The sequence below is a fragment of the Pogonomyrmex barbatus genome, unplaced genomic scaffold (assembly GCF_055798465.1).
Source record: "Pogonomyrmex barbatus isolate J1 unplaced genomic scaffold, ASM5579846v1 scaffold2, whole genome shotgun sequence".
Classification (NCBI taxonomy): domain Eukaryota; kingdom Metazoa; phylum Arthropoda; class Insecta; order Hymenoptera; family Formicidae; genus Pogonomyrmex; species Pogonomyrmex barbatus.
In genome coordinates this window covers 5,830,736-5,846,644 of record NW_028297116.1, presented here as the reverse complement: position 1 = coordinate 5,846,644, position 15,909 = coordinate 5,830,736, and the positions used below count along the sequence as shown (strand labels likewise).

Below are 15,909 nucleotides of genomic sequence, written 5' to 3'. Positions count from 1 at the left end.
TTTAATAGATTAAGTAATTTATTTTCTTGCACAAATATGTGCATATATTTTTTCAGTAAAAATTATATTACAGACAATATATTTATTTAAATCTGTTAATGTAGTAAATAGAAAATTAAAAACGTGCAATTAATTTGACACTATTTCAGACATTATTCTCTTTAATCCATGAGTGTTAATAATGCCGATACGTATCCCATTGATGTCTTCACCGTCTAAAAAACAAAAAGTTGAAAATAAAATTAGTTTTGTCTTATGTGTAATAATAGCAATACATAACAATAAACTCTTGTATATATAGTAGTGACAAATTTTTCTTAATAATAATGTGATATTCTTAAAATGCTATTACATATTAAATGTACAAAAAAGTTCTGAGCTTTAGATTTCATACAACTGAAATAACAATTTAAATTTTATATATCTTCCCGCCCTTTTGCGGTTTTAAAGTGTTGATATTTGGCCTTCTAAAATGCCATACGGTTTGGCGTTTAATGCACATAACCTTAAAAATCAGTAGTGTTCACAATGGCAATAAAACAAAATATAACAAAAGCAATATAACAAAAGAGCATATTCGACTTTCCATCTACTTCGCGTTTCATCTGAAGAAAAATGCTGCTGAAGCCACTGCAATGATTTGTGCTGCATATGGAGAGAACGCTGTAAGTCATACTACATGTAAAAGATGGTATCAAAAATTTCGCCAAGGAGATTTCAGTCTTGAAGATGAATCGCGTGCTGGACGCCCTCAAAAGATTTAAACAGACGAATTGCAAGCACTGTTGGATATAAACTCTGCGCAAACTGAAAAGGAGCTTGCAGAACAGATTAGCGTTACGCAGCAAACCATTTCCGTACGTTTACATACGATGGGAAAGGTTCAGAAGGAAGGCAGATGGTTTCCGCATGAATTGTCCGAAGACAACAAAAATCGTCGGCGTGATACTGCACTCACTTTGCTTTCAAAGTTCCGGAAAAAAGATTTTCTGCACAAAATCATTACAGGCGATGAAAAGTGAATTCTTTATGATAACCCTAAACGTAAAAAATCATAGGTTGACCCTGATCAATTTTCGACATCGACGGCAAAGCCCAATATCCACGCCAAGAAGGTTTTGCTCTGTATCTGATGGGATTGGAAAGGTGTGTTGTATTACGAGTTGTTACAACTGGGTGAAACAATCACGGCAGACCGCTACCAACAACAATTGACCAATTTGAGCGATGCATTAGAAGAAAAGAGGCCATTTACTGGCCAAGGATTACCATCGTAAAGTGATCTTGCCTCATAACAATGCTCGACCACATGTTGCGAAAGCGACTCAGGACCATAGCTTTGCGTTAGGCTGGGAACTTCTCCCGCACGCGGCGTGTAGCCCAGACATAGCACCTTTCGATTACTACCTATTCCGGTCGCTGCAGCATCATTTGGCTGATACACATTTCGTGAGATTTGAAGAGATACGAAAATGCATTGATGACTTTATCGCTTCGAAGCCGGTGAGCTTCTATCGTCAAGGAATTCGCAAGCTACCCGAAAGATGGCAAAAGATCGTTGATGCAAACGGGGAATATTTCGCTGATTAATATTTTTTTGTTTGTTTTTGAATAAAGATTGAATTTTACAAAAAAAAGCTCCGAACTTTTTTGTACACTTAATATAATACAAAAAATCTAATATTCATTATGTAAATCAGATAACACATATTTTTATGAAAAATAATTCTTTTTTATAGATATATCTTACTGTTCCGAACATTTCTATCGAAAAGATTCCGAATTTTCCAGCCGTTAGTTTCAGCGGAATTATAGATCGATGTGTGATAAATATTAAATCCTTTGCATCTTTGGACGATATATTATACCAGTTGCATTCATACGCAGCCCATGCCATATTGGTGCTCTGAAAATTAAATTTTTTTTGCATAGAGAAATTACATGTAATATGTATAATGATTTTTACCTCCACTAAGAGCTTTTCAGCGGAGTAACAATACATATACAAATGCATCAATACAACAATAGCGTAAAGAGAAAGATAACATATTTTAATAACAGACACGTTCAAATTATTTGTTATTATCTGAAAATAACATATCTTTTTAATTCAATATTTATTTATAATAATTAGTCTTACAATAAAATTTTAATGCTGATATAACGACCATATCTAACGATATAGGAGCATAATGAAAAATACATTATTATATTTGAAAATTAAAATATATACAAACATATTATTAATATATTATATCTATGCATAAAATACATAAAAACAAAATAGTTTCTCTTACTTACTGTGAAAACTTGAAAGGTTTCAAAGCACAGTTGAAAGGTAATAGCTAACATATATAAAAGTAACACTGCGCTATAGCAGTCGTTCACTGTACTTGCATTCCTTGAATATTGATAAATTCCTTACTTGTTATCGACTTAGTATATTAATTTTAATTATATAAATTATAAATAATAATATAAATTCTAATTTAAAACAAAAAATTTAGAATCTTAATATCTAAAGTAGATTGTCAACTCATATTTTTATTATTTACATTTGAATCTTTGGAATAATATACATAATTTTTTTAGGAATATTTTTAAAAAATCCTATCGAGTCTTTTATTTATTATATGAATATATGAATATATGAAATTTATGGAATATTATTTTATTTTATTTAAAAATATCATAAATAAGATACTATAAACGTTTAAAAATATTTTATAGTGTTACATAAAATCCAATATTTCTTTGCGTACCTGATAAGATGTTCGTGGCGTACAACGATCGCAGCTAGACCTTTCTTAAATTCGGAAGAGGATATAGATTCTTTGGCTAGCTCATCAACTAGATTTTTGAGTGCCATCCGTAGATTTATCAACTGCGCACATATGTGCAACAAGAGTATTGAGATGAAACTATTGATAGTACTCATGATCATGGCTGTGTATATACCGCCGAATAGTTGAATAAAATAAGTGATTTCGTAATTTGGGCTTTTTTGAATGTTGTAAGGATAGGAAAAATGATACACGAGATTCCGTTGAGGTTCGTGCATACTTCGATAAAACTTCATGAGGTTTAGAAATAAATAAAACGAAAGTGCACACATTGAAGCCATATAACATTTAATAGATAAGCTTCTACCACGTCTCGCGATATTCAACATCGTATTTCGTTCATGGTTCTTCGAAGTCATCCAATCCGTCATGATCGATATCATCAATGTTCGGAGAGCTTCCAGATTAAATACTATGTATTAGTGCGAAAGAACAATGTCAACAAGATATCATTAAGTGCGAAAGAAACAATATCAACAAGATATTACATAAGTTATCATTATATGAAATAATCTGTCATAACAAAACTGTTACTTATAATGACATTTTGAATTTAAATAATGAATCGAATCTTGACGTCTCTACTTCCTCCATGACGTAAATCAATTTAATATTATGAATAATTTTTATTACAAATGTCATATGACAAAAATTATAGATGTAATGACTTACTTTTACCATGATACCAAGTACAGCCTAACTTGCATAATGCCATCAAACTGAAGTTTGCAGAGGAGAGACTTTCCACCATTCGAATTATGTTACCCCAGGCAAGAATAATATTAGTTGTTTGTGGTATAATCACGTAAAAGAACAAAGTACACATAACGATTATAAATCTTATATTTGGCCAACGGATGTAATTCAAAGGGACAAATGGATCGGGCCATACGCCAAAAATCCGTAAACATTGGTGACTTAGCGCAAACACGTAATTTAAATCTATCAGAATTAAATGTCATAAAGATTATTATTAGCACTCTGTTTAGAAGAGAGATATCCCTGTACATTTATATTTTGGATCTTTTATCTCATTTATTAGAAATAATAAATTAATTTAAAAATTAAATTTGTATGTATGTTTGTATTTGTTAATTACACACATATACTGCAGTTATTTGTAGTAAAATATATTATATTTGTATTATTTTATTATAATTTGTTATAGAGTATAAAATATAACTAACACTTTTTAGACACTTTTAGAACATCAAAATAACATAAAAAATAAAGAAAAAAAAAATGTATATTAGTATGTATTTTAATCAAATTAAAAAAAAAATTAAAATCTTTTTAATAATAATGTTTTTGTCGTAATTATTATCATTATATGTGTGTGTGTGTGTGTGTGTGTGTGTGTGTGTGTGTGTGTGTGTGTGTGTGTGTGTGTGTGACATTTAAAATTTACAAGTTTCTTTAATAAATCTTTATTTATGAAATATTGTTTTAGAGAAAAATTAATATTTTAATCGTACCGCGGTTTTCTAAATTTAATATTTATGACAAACTATTTACACAGATAAAAAGAAAAAAAAGATAAAGAACAATTCATTTCAACGCACGTCAGCACGAGTATCCATTTAATTTATGCACGATGTTCAACTTTGCCACTCAAAAACACTTTGATCAATCTACTCGTTGGAAACAATCTTTTTTTTCCATAAAAAGTTCTCTATCTACTCTCATAAACTTTGGTGGAGCACAAAGTTTCAAACTTATATGGAAGGTCTATAACATCCTTGCAAAAAAATTATGATTCTTATTTTCGCGACGAATTATAAAAAATAAACTATTTTTTTAACAAATAACTATTTTAGTTATAGAAAAATTATTATAATTGTAATATTGAGTTAAAAAGACATATACATAATTTTATAAATGGTAATAATAAACAAAATATATTTATTTTAAAAATCAAATATTTTTTAACATTAAAAACGTAAAACCGAAATAAACATAGAACTATATGATTTATATGAAATTAAAAATATATTAAAATTAAACGTTACTATCAATGTGAATAATAATATTTCACGAGAGAAAAATTAATTGATAATAAGAATTTTTTAATAAACTTGTTACAAATAATACAAATAATTTAGTAAGAATTGATTTTTTTGGACTTATTGGATTTTAGAATTTAATTTAAAATGAAAACTTCTTATTTAACAAAAGACTATTAGGATAAAATTATTGTAATTGTGATATTGAGTTATATTCTAAAAAAAATGTATAAATAATTTTGTAAATAATAATAATTAGGAAATAGAATAGAGAGTAGAATATAATTACTTTAAAGAAGCAATAAAAAAAGAAATATTCTTTAACATTCAAAATGTAGAAACGAAATAAACATAAAATAATGTGATTAATAGGAAACTAAAGGTATATTAAGATTAAGGATTATTATCGATATAAATAATATTCACATGAGAAAAGTTCACTGATAATACATAAGAGTTTTTCATTGAACTTGTTACCACACAAATAATAATTTAGTAAGAATTAATTTTTTTAAATATTTTATAGAATTTAAGTTGATATGAAAAACTTCTTGTTAACACACGTAGATGATTGAAAATTCAATATTTATACTGTACTGTATTACAACTATGCTATATATAACTGTATTATATAACTTCACACGACGCGATTATGCTTTTAGTAATCCATAATACGAATGTTTTGTTATTTTTTTCGAGATATAATCTACCTTTGTTGACATTCATTGCAGTTCACGGAACGAAAATTATCGTTTAACTGAATCGTTTCTTTGTGATTATATCAAACTGCCATGATTTGCGCTTGCTCAGTACATGAAGGATTGACCCGCTACCATCTGTGAGTATCTTTGGAAACCCTTTCAAATAACAATCAATAGTAACACATGTAATCACCATGTGCTGAATCAAATACCGTGAAGGGAACACTTGTTTTTCGACTATAAGTAGACTGCTTGCTCGATAAAAACATTTATTTGTTCACATCAACCAACGGTTGCTCAAAATCTGCAAAGAGATGTCACTAAAACAAAAGTGATATCAGGCTCAAATACGGTAAATGTATCGTAAAAAATATCATTTATTTATTGACTTATACATATATGATATATCGCGCGCGCGCGCGCGCGCGCGTGTGTGTGTGTGTGTGTGTGTGTGTGTGTGTGTAAGGACAGGAATAAATACATATGTATTTCTCGTGTGAACGATTGGCGGCGCTTTTCTTCTTTTTGAATCAGTGACGTTTGTGTGTAACATTCCATTTCTAATCTCTCGTACATTGAAATAAATTATACTTCGTATACATCATGCACGATGTAATTTGTTTTGTTCGACAGAACGCGAGAATTAGAAATAAGATGAGATGAAGGCGACAGGCGGAAATGTTCACTAAAAAGCGATTAGGAAATACAGTATTGTGAACATTCGGAAATTGCAAAAGATGCAACTTTCTTACCGCCGAACTTACATCTTTTCTCCTACCTATTATCTCTTTTCTCCTAAATCCTATGCTTAATTATCTAAATTACAAAATGATATTAAATAAAATCGCCTCAGTGGCAAGTATATACAGTTTTGGCTCGCAACCGATTCGACGGAAATGATATTAATCGATGTTTAATCGTGAAACTGTTGCATACGCGATTTAATGAAAAATCTCCGTCAAGATTAGAATTTTTTTGAAATTTTAATCGCAGGTAATCATGATCTCGCACGAGCCACAAATTTCCACTAGTCGAAAAATACTTTACATACCACGCGAATTTAATACATCCGGCAAGTTTAGGAAGAACGTATTAATCTTTTATTTACTATTAATATTTCTAAGCATCAATATGTGTGAAATATATAATTTTTAAATCAATTGCGTAAAAACGTTCCTCGCTCGTTTCTTTGTTGTTCCGTTAGTTGGGAAATGGCAGTTAGAGTTTGCGCATTATTATAATAACAAATACAAAATAATTATTAAATAATTATTAATAATTAGATAAAACATTTTGTAATTGCGATGCATGCAAAAAACATTTATTATTTATAACTAAAATAATTATTTTTTAACAAAGAATCGAGGTCAGAGTATTTTCTACGTTGCGTCTAAGAAGAAAATGTAATTTGAAAAATTGCATTTTAATCATGCAAACGCAACGAAAAAAGCGGATTCTTTACAGCAAAATTTTACTAGATTTAAAGGTGCCCATTTATTAGGAGAAAAGTCAATGATGCAGTGTGGAAGTTACAAGCGCGTCTAAAAGAACACATTGCCGGGTCTTGCCTGCGGGCACAGGAAGCTGGAACAATCGTGTCTCCTGACGGCGTCCATGACCTCCTCGAAGTGACTGGACACCTGAACGGCTGCTCCAGGCTGGATTCTGTAAGTACGCACACGTCGAGAGAGTTAGTGCAGGATAGGAGACCATTAGAAAGTCGGAGACACACTTCGACAAATGACCGACACCGCACGCAGTTAATTACTAATTAGGTGTGCACTAGATTGCGAATCTTTTAATCTTCTCGCCGTGTTCTCCATTAACGATTGCTCGCTCCGATTAACTCGCTTTCTTTAGGACATACCGACCCGAGAACTGTTGTGATTTAGAGATACCTGTGCTCGTATATTATAGAGTAAATTTAATAGAATCTAATTAATTATTATTTCTTAATTAATGCCTTTGGAGTTAAATTTAATTGTGCTTCCAGAATGCAAATGAACCGTTACTTCTCGGTTAAAATGAGCGAAATTTTTTAAATAAAATTTTTTCACCTTAATTTTTAATTTAGTATGTCCTTAATTTTAATACTTGTAATTTAAGATCCGGTGTATAAGCTCGCAAAAAGAAAACTATATTAGCTATAACTATATTATCCTGCTTTCATTGGATATTGCAATTCTCGCTATTTTTAGAAATGCGGTTTGTCCCGTAAATTCTCGTCACGTATGTGAGAACTGCTTGCTCGGGATAGCATGAATTACAACATAGTACATGATATAATGCCACTCTCTCATCGGTATATGGATGCATACATTTGTAATGAATCGAATTGAATAATGGTGTATGTTTCACATGCTGTCGGTACAGGAAATGCCATATTTGTCATTAACATCCCACAATGGATAATAAAGGAATGTAACATCGTTGGCGTTTCAACTTTTTAAACTTTGAACTTTTGAACTTTGAAATTTTGAACTTTTTTTCCAAAATTTCTCGCATGCATACAAATTTTCCTTAAAAGAAAATAAAAGATTTTGAAGATGAAAAACATTCCGGTAAAATTCTTTCCCGATTACGTTAAAACGATTTAAATAGATAAGTGTGTGTACAAATTAATTAATTCGTAATGAATTGTAAAGTAAAGATTCTTCTTATACACTTATCTATTTAAATCGTTTCAACATAATCGAAAAAAAAACAGAGAATTTTACCGGAACGTTTTCTATTTTCAAAATTATATAAATGATTTGATGATAATTTAATATCTCTAATAAGCAGCAGTAAATTTGAAATGAGATATAAATTACTTAAAATGACACGTTTCATTTAATTACTACGGACACTGATAAAATCCTATCCGAAAGCGACCTGACAAGAATTGGATTAGGGAAAACTGGAAAGAGAGACGAACGAGACGACATATTAAGTGAATTATCACATCGGCTACATGTGAATTTTCTCTTTCCTTTCTTTTGTTTTGGATAACATCTCTCTCTCTCTCTCTCTCTCTCTCTCTCTCTCTCTCTCTCTCTCTCTCTCTCTCTCTCTCTCTCTCTCCTCTCTCCCCCCTCTCTCTCTCTCTCTCTCTCTCTCTCTCTCTCTCTCTTTCTTTCTCCCTCTTTCCTCCTTGTCAATCTTTTTTTCTATCGTGCATGATCAGCGTGATAGCAGACAGGGCGCAGTGTGCGCATACAGTGAAACTGTGCTAAGAGGTAAAAGTCGAATCAGTCAGTAGGACGTCGTCGGCGAAAGCTGGAAGAAAGTTATCCACGGCTCGGAATATAGTTCCGTCCGACCGGCTGTTATCGGCTGTTGTCGTCGATACTTCGAATGCGGAATAGTTCGTGCCGATCGAGGTGACTTCACCGAATGATTTCACAAGAACACGGCGAAAATCGATGCGATCGTTTCATTATTCGTCTCGATCGTTCGATTATATTTCGATTGTTACGCAGCAGAGTTTGCGATATCGTACATAACATCGATAAAGAGAACCCGCGGTATATGTGCGATCACGCATCACTTTACAATCGCTAAGTGGAGACACAAATTGTTACATACAGCTGTATTATATTTCCAGATATAAGAAATTATATTTTTATTGCAATCAATCATTATTATAGAACGAACGTCGAACAAATAATTAAAAAATACGCTATTTGGAAAATGAATGTTATCTCATCTTTGAAAAAGCATATCGTTTATTTAGTATTAAAGCCTCTTGTCTGTGACTTTTAAGTTTTAAATAATTAAATTTATATACTTTATAATATTATATTTTTCTGATAATAATGACGAATTTTAAGCTCAATAATTTTCAAATGTACAATAATCTCAGTAGAATAGATATATATTTTTGTTTCTTATCGATAAAAATATAATAAATCGCAAGAACTCACAATTTTAATAACGCTGCCATTTTTTTCTCCATAAGTACCGAAGCGTCGGAACCTCTTTGGATCATCGTGTCGCAAAATATCCTCTTCGCACAAGGAGTGTTCGTCCAATCACCCTGTATATGAGCAACTTCCGCCACTTCGGCATTTTCCAGATTCTGTAACGCGTCAAAGAGCTCCTGATCACTTTCGATGTTTCGCTTTCGTCTTCCGTTTGTTGCTCCCTCCTCGAGATTACTCCCGAGAACTTGCGATCTGTTCAGCACGACGAAAGCACTATTGGCTTTCTCCCTTCTTTCTTGTTGCTTCTTGTTGTCTTTATTTATTTCGTCTCGTGAACTATCCGTGACGAGATCCGCAATGTTCTTCACGGCATTTTCCACCGGCATCTTTGTGTTTTCCTCGATAATTAGAATAGCATTTTCATCCGAATGTTTCTTCTTCTTATTCTTCTTTGGAATCAGAAATTCGGTGATGTCGATGTGATCCGAGCCAGCGGGCAGATCGATTTCCACGATCTCGCTGATAGAATCGGCTCCTTTCCTTTGGAAGCGTTTGCTGCGTACCAGATTTTTCATGTCGACGTCCGTCTTAAAGATATCCAAATAATCAAGGCTTCTCTTTCTACGCCCGCTGGTTTCCACGTAATCCGCTTCGTCTATCACTTGTTTACTTTCCCGATTCTCAATCCTCTCGGCGTTTCGCTTGTCCTCCTCCAAAACTAGAAAGACCCCGTCACTCTCCGCCGAGTCCGCGCTGCTGTCTTCTCCCGCTTTGCCAGCCCGCGGGATGCTTTGCGGAACGTACAAAGTCTGCGGCGTCGCTTCGTCGTTCGGTCTTAAACTTTTGTTCTCGGCCGTCGAAAAATACGCTCCGCTTTCCAAGGCGCGCTTGTGCTCCAGATCGGCGTCGTCCGCGTTCGATCGTTTCAGAACGTCGACGTCGAGATATCGGCCGACCGCCACGGCGCCTATGCCGAGGGCGGCGCCAGATGCGACGAGACCTAAGGCCGGTATCAGAATACTGGTGCCCGACGCCACCGTGCCGATCTTGTCCTGAGCCTCCTTGCCCTTGGACAGACCGAGATTCTGCGAAATTTTGTGAGTCGCCTCCACCAGGGGATCGATCACCGGCCTGGTGAACTGCGAGACCCTCTCGACCCCGGTGGAGAACTGATTCTTCAGGTTCTCGGAGATTTTCACCCAGAATGGCGGCTCGTACGGTCTCTTCAGGCCGTAGAAGTGCTGATTCGGATAATAATTCTTCGTGGTGTAGCTGTCCACGATGTTCTTGCTGTTCAGCACGTACTTCTTCTTGTGACGCTGCTCGGTGAACGAGTGTTGATTCTCTGGGAAATTGTCCGGTCGTCGTTTCTCGTTCTTCAAGATCTTGGCCGGTTGTACGCCCAGTTCGGGATGGGCGTATTGGAGAACCGGCGCGCGAGCCCCGGCCTTCAACGCCACAGGCGCGATGGTCTGACTTTCGGAGGTGTAACGCTGAGAGATCGGATAGCTCGCGATGCCGTCCGGGTGCAGCATCCTCTTATGAATGCTCGCGCGGTAATGATCGTTCTGCGGCTCGTACACTTCGGCCTTCAAGGCTTCGTTCTTGTAGTTCCTCGGATCCCACTCGAAATATACGTTTCGACCTTCTTCACCGTAGTTGCGACCGTATCTGATGAACATGGAACACAAAATCAGGGAATTATCGAAAGTATCCGACTAACAATCGGTATTTTGAATAAATAAAAATTAAAATAACGAATATAATTAAGTTACACAAGTTAGTTACAATTCTTAAGTTAACATTAATACCTACATTTATATAGGTACAATAAATAATCGTAACTATATAGTTCTTATTTAGATTTTCTTAAAAATTTTTTAATTGATACTCAGGCATCATTCGGCCGGATTTTTCCTTACCTTCGATTGACATCCTTGAAGAACTTCTCGAATTTTTGCCTCTTTTCTGAGGCATTATCATTAAAGTAAGGATCAGCAGGAGGCTCCACGGTGACTGTCAGACTATCTTCAGGGGTTATCAACTTGTTGTTGATAACCCGAGCGTTCCGCCAGGTTTGCACTTTGTCGATGGGCTCATCAGGCACTCTTGTACCATGGATCACCGGCGTGCCGTCACTGTCCAGTGACATGGGCGATCTCTTCGGTGCAGTCTTCACATTGATCTCCGATCGGACGATCACTTCTGGAGGCACGGCCTTGCCGTCTCGATTCTTCGACAAGTTGGCACCAATATTCGTCCTCGTGGACACTGTTTGTGGTACGTACATGTAATGAAATACGCCCTCGTCACTCTGATCATCGAGCTCAAAGTTTCTTTCAGCTCGATCCTGAAAGTTCTTGGCAAACAGGATACCGCTGCTAAATCCAGCCTCGTTCGACCTGTCGTAATTTGTTCTCTCTTGGACAGTAGTCTCCAAGTTTGTTCGTAATGGTTTCCAATTTTGATACTCCTCTTCTTCCTCCGGTTCCTCCTGCCTCAAGGCCCTTCCGTCCGCGTTCAACGGTGTCCAATTCCCATAATCGATTACGCTGATAGGTTGACTTCTCTCAGTTGTAGGCTTCTCATTGGTACGATTGACATCCGCTTTATCACTTTTTGATTCGGAGATTTTGGAGAATGTCGCTCTGATTTGTTCTACTTGAGCTTCCTCGAGTTTTCGAACCTCGTTCTTCTTTTTGGATTCGTTCCTTTCGTCATTAAGCCTCGATTCATTTTGCGCATTGGTAGAAGAGTTTCTTTTATTTTCCACAGTAAAGTTCGATTCTTCTCGAATAGGTTTCGGTGTTGATTGAGAATCGTCATGTGTGATTGATGATTTGTCTCGTCGTTTAACAATTAAAGTAGCCAAGTTGCCTTCGCTTGTCCGCACTTTTAACTCTTCCGTCTCACCCGGAAGACTTCGAGAGACTTTCAACATTGTCCTGGTGTAACCCGGTTTAGGCAGCTCGACGTTGCATGTGCCGAGTGTCAAGGCCATAAAAAACAGAAGAGAAATAATCTGAAATAAAATTAAATTGCCTAATATAAAATCCATTACATATTTTTTTCAAACATTTTTGTCAAATTATACTTTTTTAAATAATGTTTCAATCAAGCAGAAAAAAAGAAAAGGAATATATATAATTGGCATATTAAAATGTTTTATATGAATAATATATTAACAATGATTTAATATTTAATGATATTTAATGATCACGAATAACTTTTTATCTATTTCTTTCAAGCTTATAATAGCGATAATATAACGTAAAAGAAATCGAAAAGAAAAACATGATTGGGAAACATTACTAGGTCGTAAAGTTGCAGAATTCGCTTGAATTTATTGACTTCGATTGTTTGATAATTTTCCGACATGACGGGACGATGCGACGCTTCATCGACGATACTGCGCGCCGTAATTCTTGCGCGAACGTCTGATGTTGCGTACATGCGTGATTGCGCTTCGACAATTGAAGAGCAAACGGAGACGAGCGGAATGTGAAATGAGTTTCAAAAAGGTTGTCGAAAGTCGGCCGTACGAATCCCTAGAAATCGGCAATTTGCCTGCCCGTTTGCCTGCGCATCGCATTACATTCGCGCGAATTAAATAAACGCCGGCTCATATTTCTATCGCTACGAAGCGACTTCCTCGACTTCGCGCAAATTCCCGCATCGGCGCATCTCGATTTATTCGTAACGGATGAATCGGCCAAGTCATCAGAGCGACAACGCTTCGACGGCTCGGCGACGAGAGAAATTTAATAGCACTAAGGAGATTGTCGGCATTCTTTCCCGGCATTAGAAAATAGCAATGTAGTAACCGAGCGACGGGTTACTTTCTATTATCAAACGTGACGGTTACCCCTGATTGAAAATTACGCACAGCTGACAATCCTCGGCGCGATTATGCATGTAAATTCGTAGCTGACTCATCGCGTGAATTATAAAATATCATCTCGACATATTGAAACCAGGTGACAGAAGCGTAACGGAATGCTCGTGAAGAAATACGAACGTGTAGACCATTTGATCGAAGTGCCGTCTTTGGAATCGACGAATGCACCGGTTATTAATTAATTTTACGCGCCGGTTACTCTTGTCTCTTTGAAGAATGTCGTTATTTGGAAGACAAAATTTTAGAAATTATTCAAAGTCATGGTTAATGGAGGACCCTCCGAACGTCCGGCCGTTGAAGTTCATGCGCTTGAAGTTCGACGAGAAGTTACGATGAAAAAAAGAAAAAAAAAAATACTTTCTAATCGCACGCGTACGCGCAAAAAGCGAATAAAATGAAATAAAATCGTGAAAGGTGGCTCTGGACCCAGCATGCTCTATCGACAAGTGAAATGGAACGACATGCTTTCCCCGTGCACGTTTTGCGCGAAACACGCGCGTGCGTTAACTCGTCTACGATCGGTGCGTAGCATATACATATACGTCAGTAGGGAGTACGAAACGATCCACTTTTTTCATTCCAGTGACTTTCGATCGTCAATTATTGATGACCGGCTACAACACTCTTTGCAATTAACATATTAATTCCGATAATAATCACTACTACGTTTATTCATCTCATTTAAGAATGAAAGTTAAGAATTTTATTTATTTGGTATCGCTAAAAAGCACTTTCAAACAAAAGCTTGATTATATATAGTATATTCTTCAAATAATTTTAAATAATTCTAAATCTGAATTATATTTTATCGAATAAAATATAATTTATATTTCAAATTATATTTATATAAATATAATTTGAAATATAAATATATTTTATCGAATACGAACGTGTAAATTTTATTCGAGAATAAAAATTACACGTTCTTATTCGAGTTATCGAATAATTAAATGTAAGATTTTGAATCTTAATAAAATAAAAATTTTTGGATGTAGAAATAAGAATTCATAAAAATATAAAATTTATTAGTTATATAATTTATTAGTTGAAGAGACAATTTTAACGTATGAAGATACAATATCGAATTCTTTTAATTATATAAATTAGTGGAGATTTTTTTCTAGCTGCGATAAAATATAATTTAGATTTAAATTGTTTCAAATTATTGAATGAATAAATAATTTAAATTCTTATGCGAGAATAAAAATTACACGTGTCTTTCCAATTAGAAGTCTGAATTTTGTCGCGCGAGAGATCCCGGTTAACGTTATGTATTACAGTGAGGTCGAAACACGCAGCGTAACGCATAGCACACTGATGCATGTCACTCGTGGTTTCCGCTCCAGAAAATCCACACAGGTCGACATTAATTGTACTGCAATTAAGTCTAGATCTAGTTTTTTTTTTTTTTCCGATGACCGTCGCGATCGTTCGTCTGGAAATCACCCACGCTCTACCGCCGATAGTAAGCGATCGGGTTTCGTCACGCGTGCCGATCGATTAAGCGCAAGACGCCACGAGATGATTGAGATGATCGACCCATGATCGACCGTGCAGAATCGTTCATGGTTCATTATTGCATCGATCGTAGACAGAGATAAAGCGTATATATATATATATATATATTTACGTAATCAACAGAACCCCGTCCGAATTTTTTGCGGATTAATTAATTAGGTATCTTCGGCTTTAGCGTCTCTTTTATCTCAGTTTTAGCAGACGAAATTACATGAAATCATTACTGTTTTACAGACAATAAAAGCGCACTTGTAAAAGCGCACTTATTTGTGACAACAACGAAGAAATGAACACTTTAACCGAAAAAAAAGTGATCTTCTGATATAGACATCAATTAATTTTTTTTTTAATATTTAATATTAAATTTATTTAGTACTAAAAATTTAATATTTAACGAAATCCTACTTTTCACAAAGCAAATAATAGAAATTGAAAAATAAGGTAAAACGAAGTGCCACACAATTTTCACGATTCTTTCTATATGAAAGTTCTCCTCGAGAACGCGTGCGACAAGATTCGCGAATCGCCAAACTTTCTACACGAAAATCACGTCATCCTAAACGCGTGATGCGTCACATATACATTTAACGATTCCCACAAGTAGAAAAGAGAGAAGAAAAAAAATAGAAAGAGAAAAGATTTTTACCTGACACTTCCCTATCGTCATGTCTCCTGGCGTCATGTCTCCTGGATTTCCTCCTACGATGGCGATTTCCACCAGAATAGGATAAATAAGAAAAGAATACAAGAAGGTCCTGCACGAGATCCGCGGGGGGGAGGGGGGGGGAAGGAACGAAGATTCTTCCCTCAGAACCGCATGATCGGCGGCTGTCACCGGTTGTCGTCCTCGCGAATTTGGGAAACGTCGCGCGAGTCGCGAGTTCCTTCGGCAGGAAGGACGTCAGCGACGTGAGGAAAGAGGAAGAAGAAAACGAGGAAGGGGCACACGACGTCTCTCACCGGAGGCTCTCCCTGGCTCCTGTCACACCTGTTGACTCCCGGAATATCTTCGCGAGACTGACGGTGCCGCTCGGCCGGCGG

General features: G+C 35.5%; 2 protein-coding genes across 2 annotated transcripts; both read right to left on the bottom strand.

Moving 5' to 3' along the window:
* Nucleotides 1-27: 27 nt before the first annotated feature.
* On the bottom strand, nt 28-3,801 carry LOC148936601 (odorant receptor 4-like; the record flags this gene model as incomplete). The annotated part of the gene is made up of 5 exons (XM_089077393.1): nt 28-215; nt 1,751-2,086; nt 2,302-2,401; nt 2,763-3,240; nt 3,516-3,801. Coding segments are annotated over 5 exons (1,254 nt in total), but the record flags the coding sequence as incomplete, so codon positions are not given.
* A 2,105-nt stretch (nt 3,802-5,906) lies between these two features.
* On the bottom strand, nt 5,907-15,897 carry LOC105424027 (uncharacterized). The gene is made up of 4 exons (XM_011634059.3): nt 15,515-15,897; nt 11,375-12,474; nt 9,453-11,123; nt 5,907-7,212 (listed from the first exon to the last, which is right to left on the bottom strand). The coding sequence occupies exons 1-4, from the start codon at nt 15,548-15,550 to the stop codon at nt 7,089-7,091; spliced, it is 2,931 nt and encodes a 976-aa protein (XP_011632361.2). The 5' UTR covers nt 15,551-15,897; the 3' UTR covers nt 5,907-7,088.
* Nucleotides 15,898-15,909: the final 12 nt, after the last annotated feature.

Excerpts from the sequence above, each read along its gene's own strand:
- LOC105424027 (XM_011634059.3), bottom strand. The coding sequence starts at position 15,550 with ATGACGCCAGGAGACATGACGATAGGGAAGTGTCAG. Across the intron at positions 11,124-11,374 it reads TTCAAGGATGTCAATCGAAG|ATACGGTCGCAACTACGGTG; the intron begins GTAAGGAAAAAT and ends CATGTTCATCAG. Across the intron at positions 7,213-9,452 it reads ATGGCAGCGTTATTAAAATT|AATCCAGCCTGGAGCAGCCG; the intron begins GTGAGTTCTTGC and ends GCGTACTTACAG.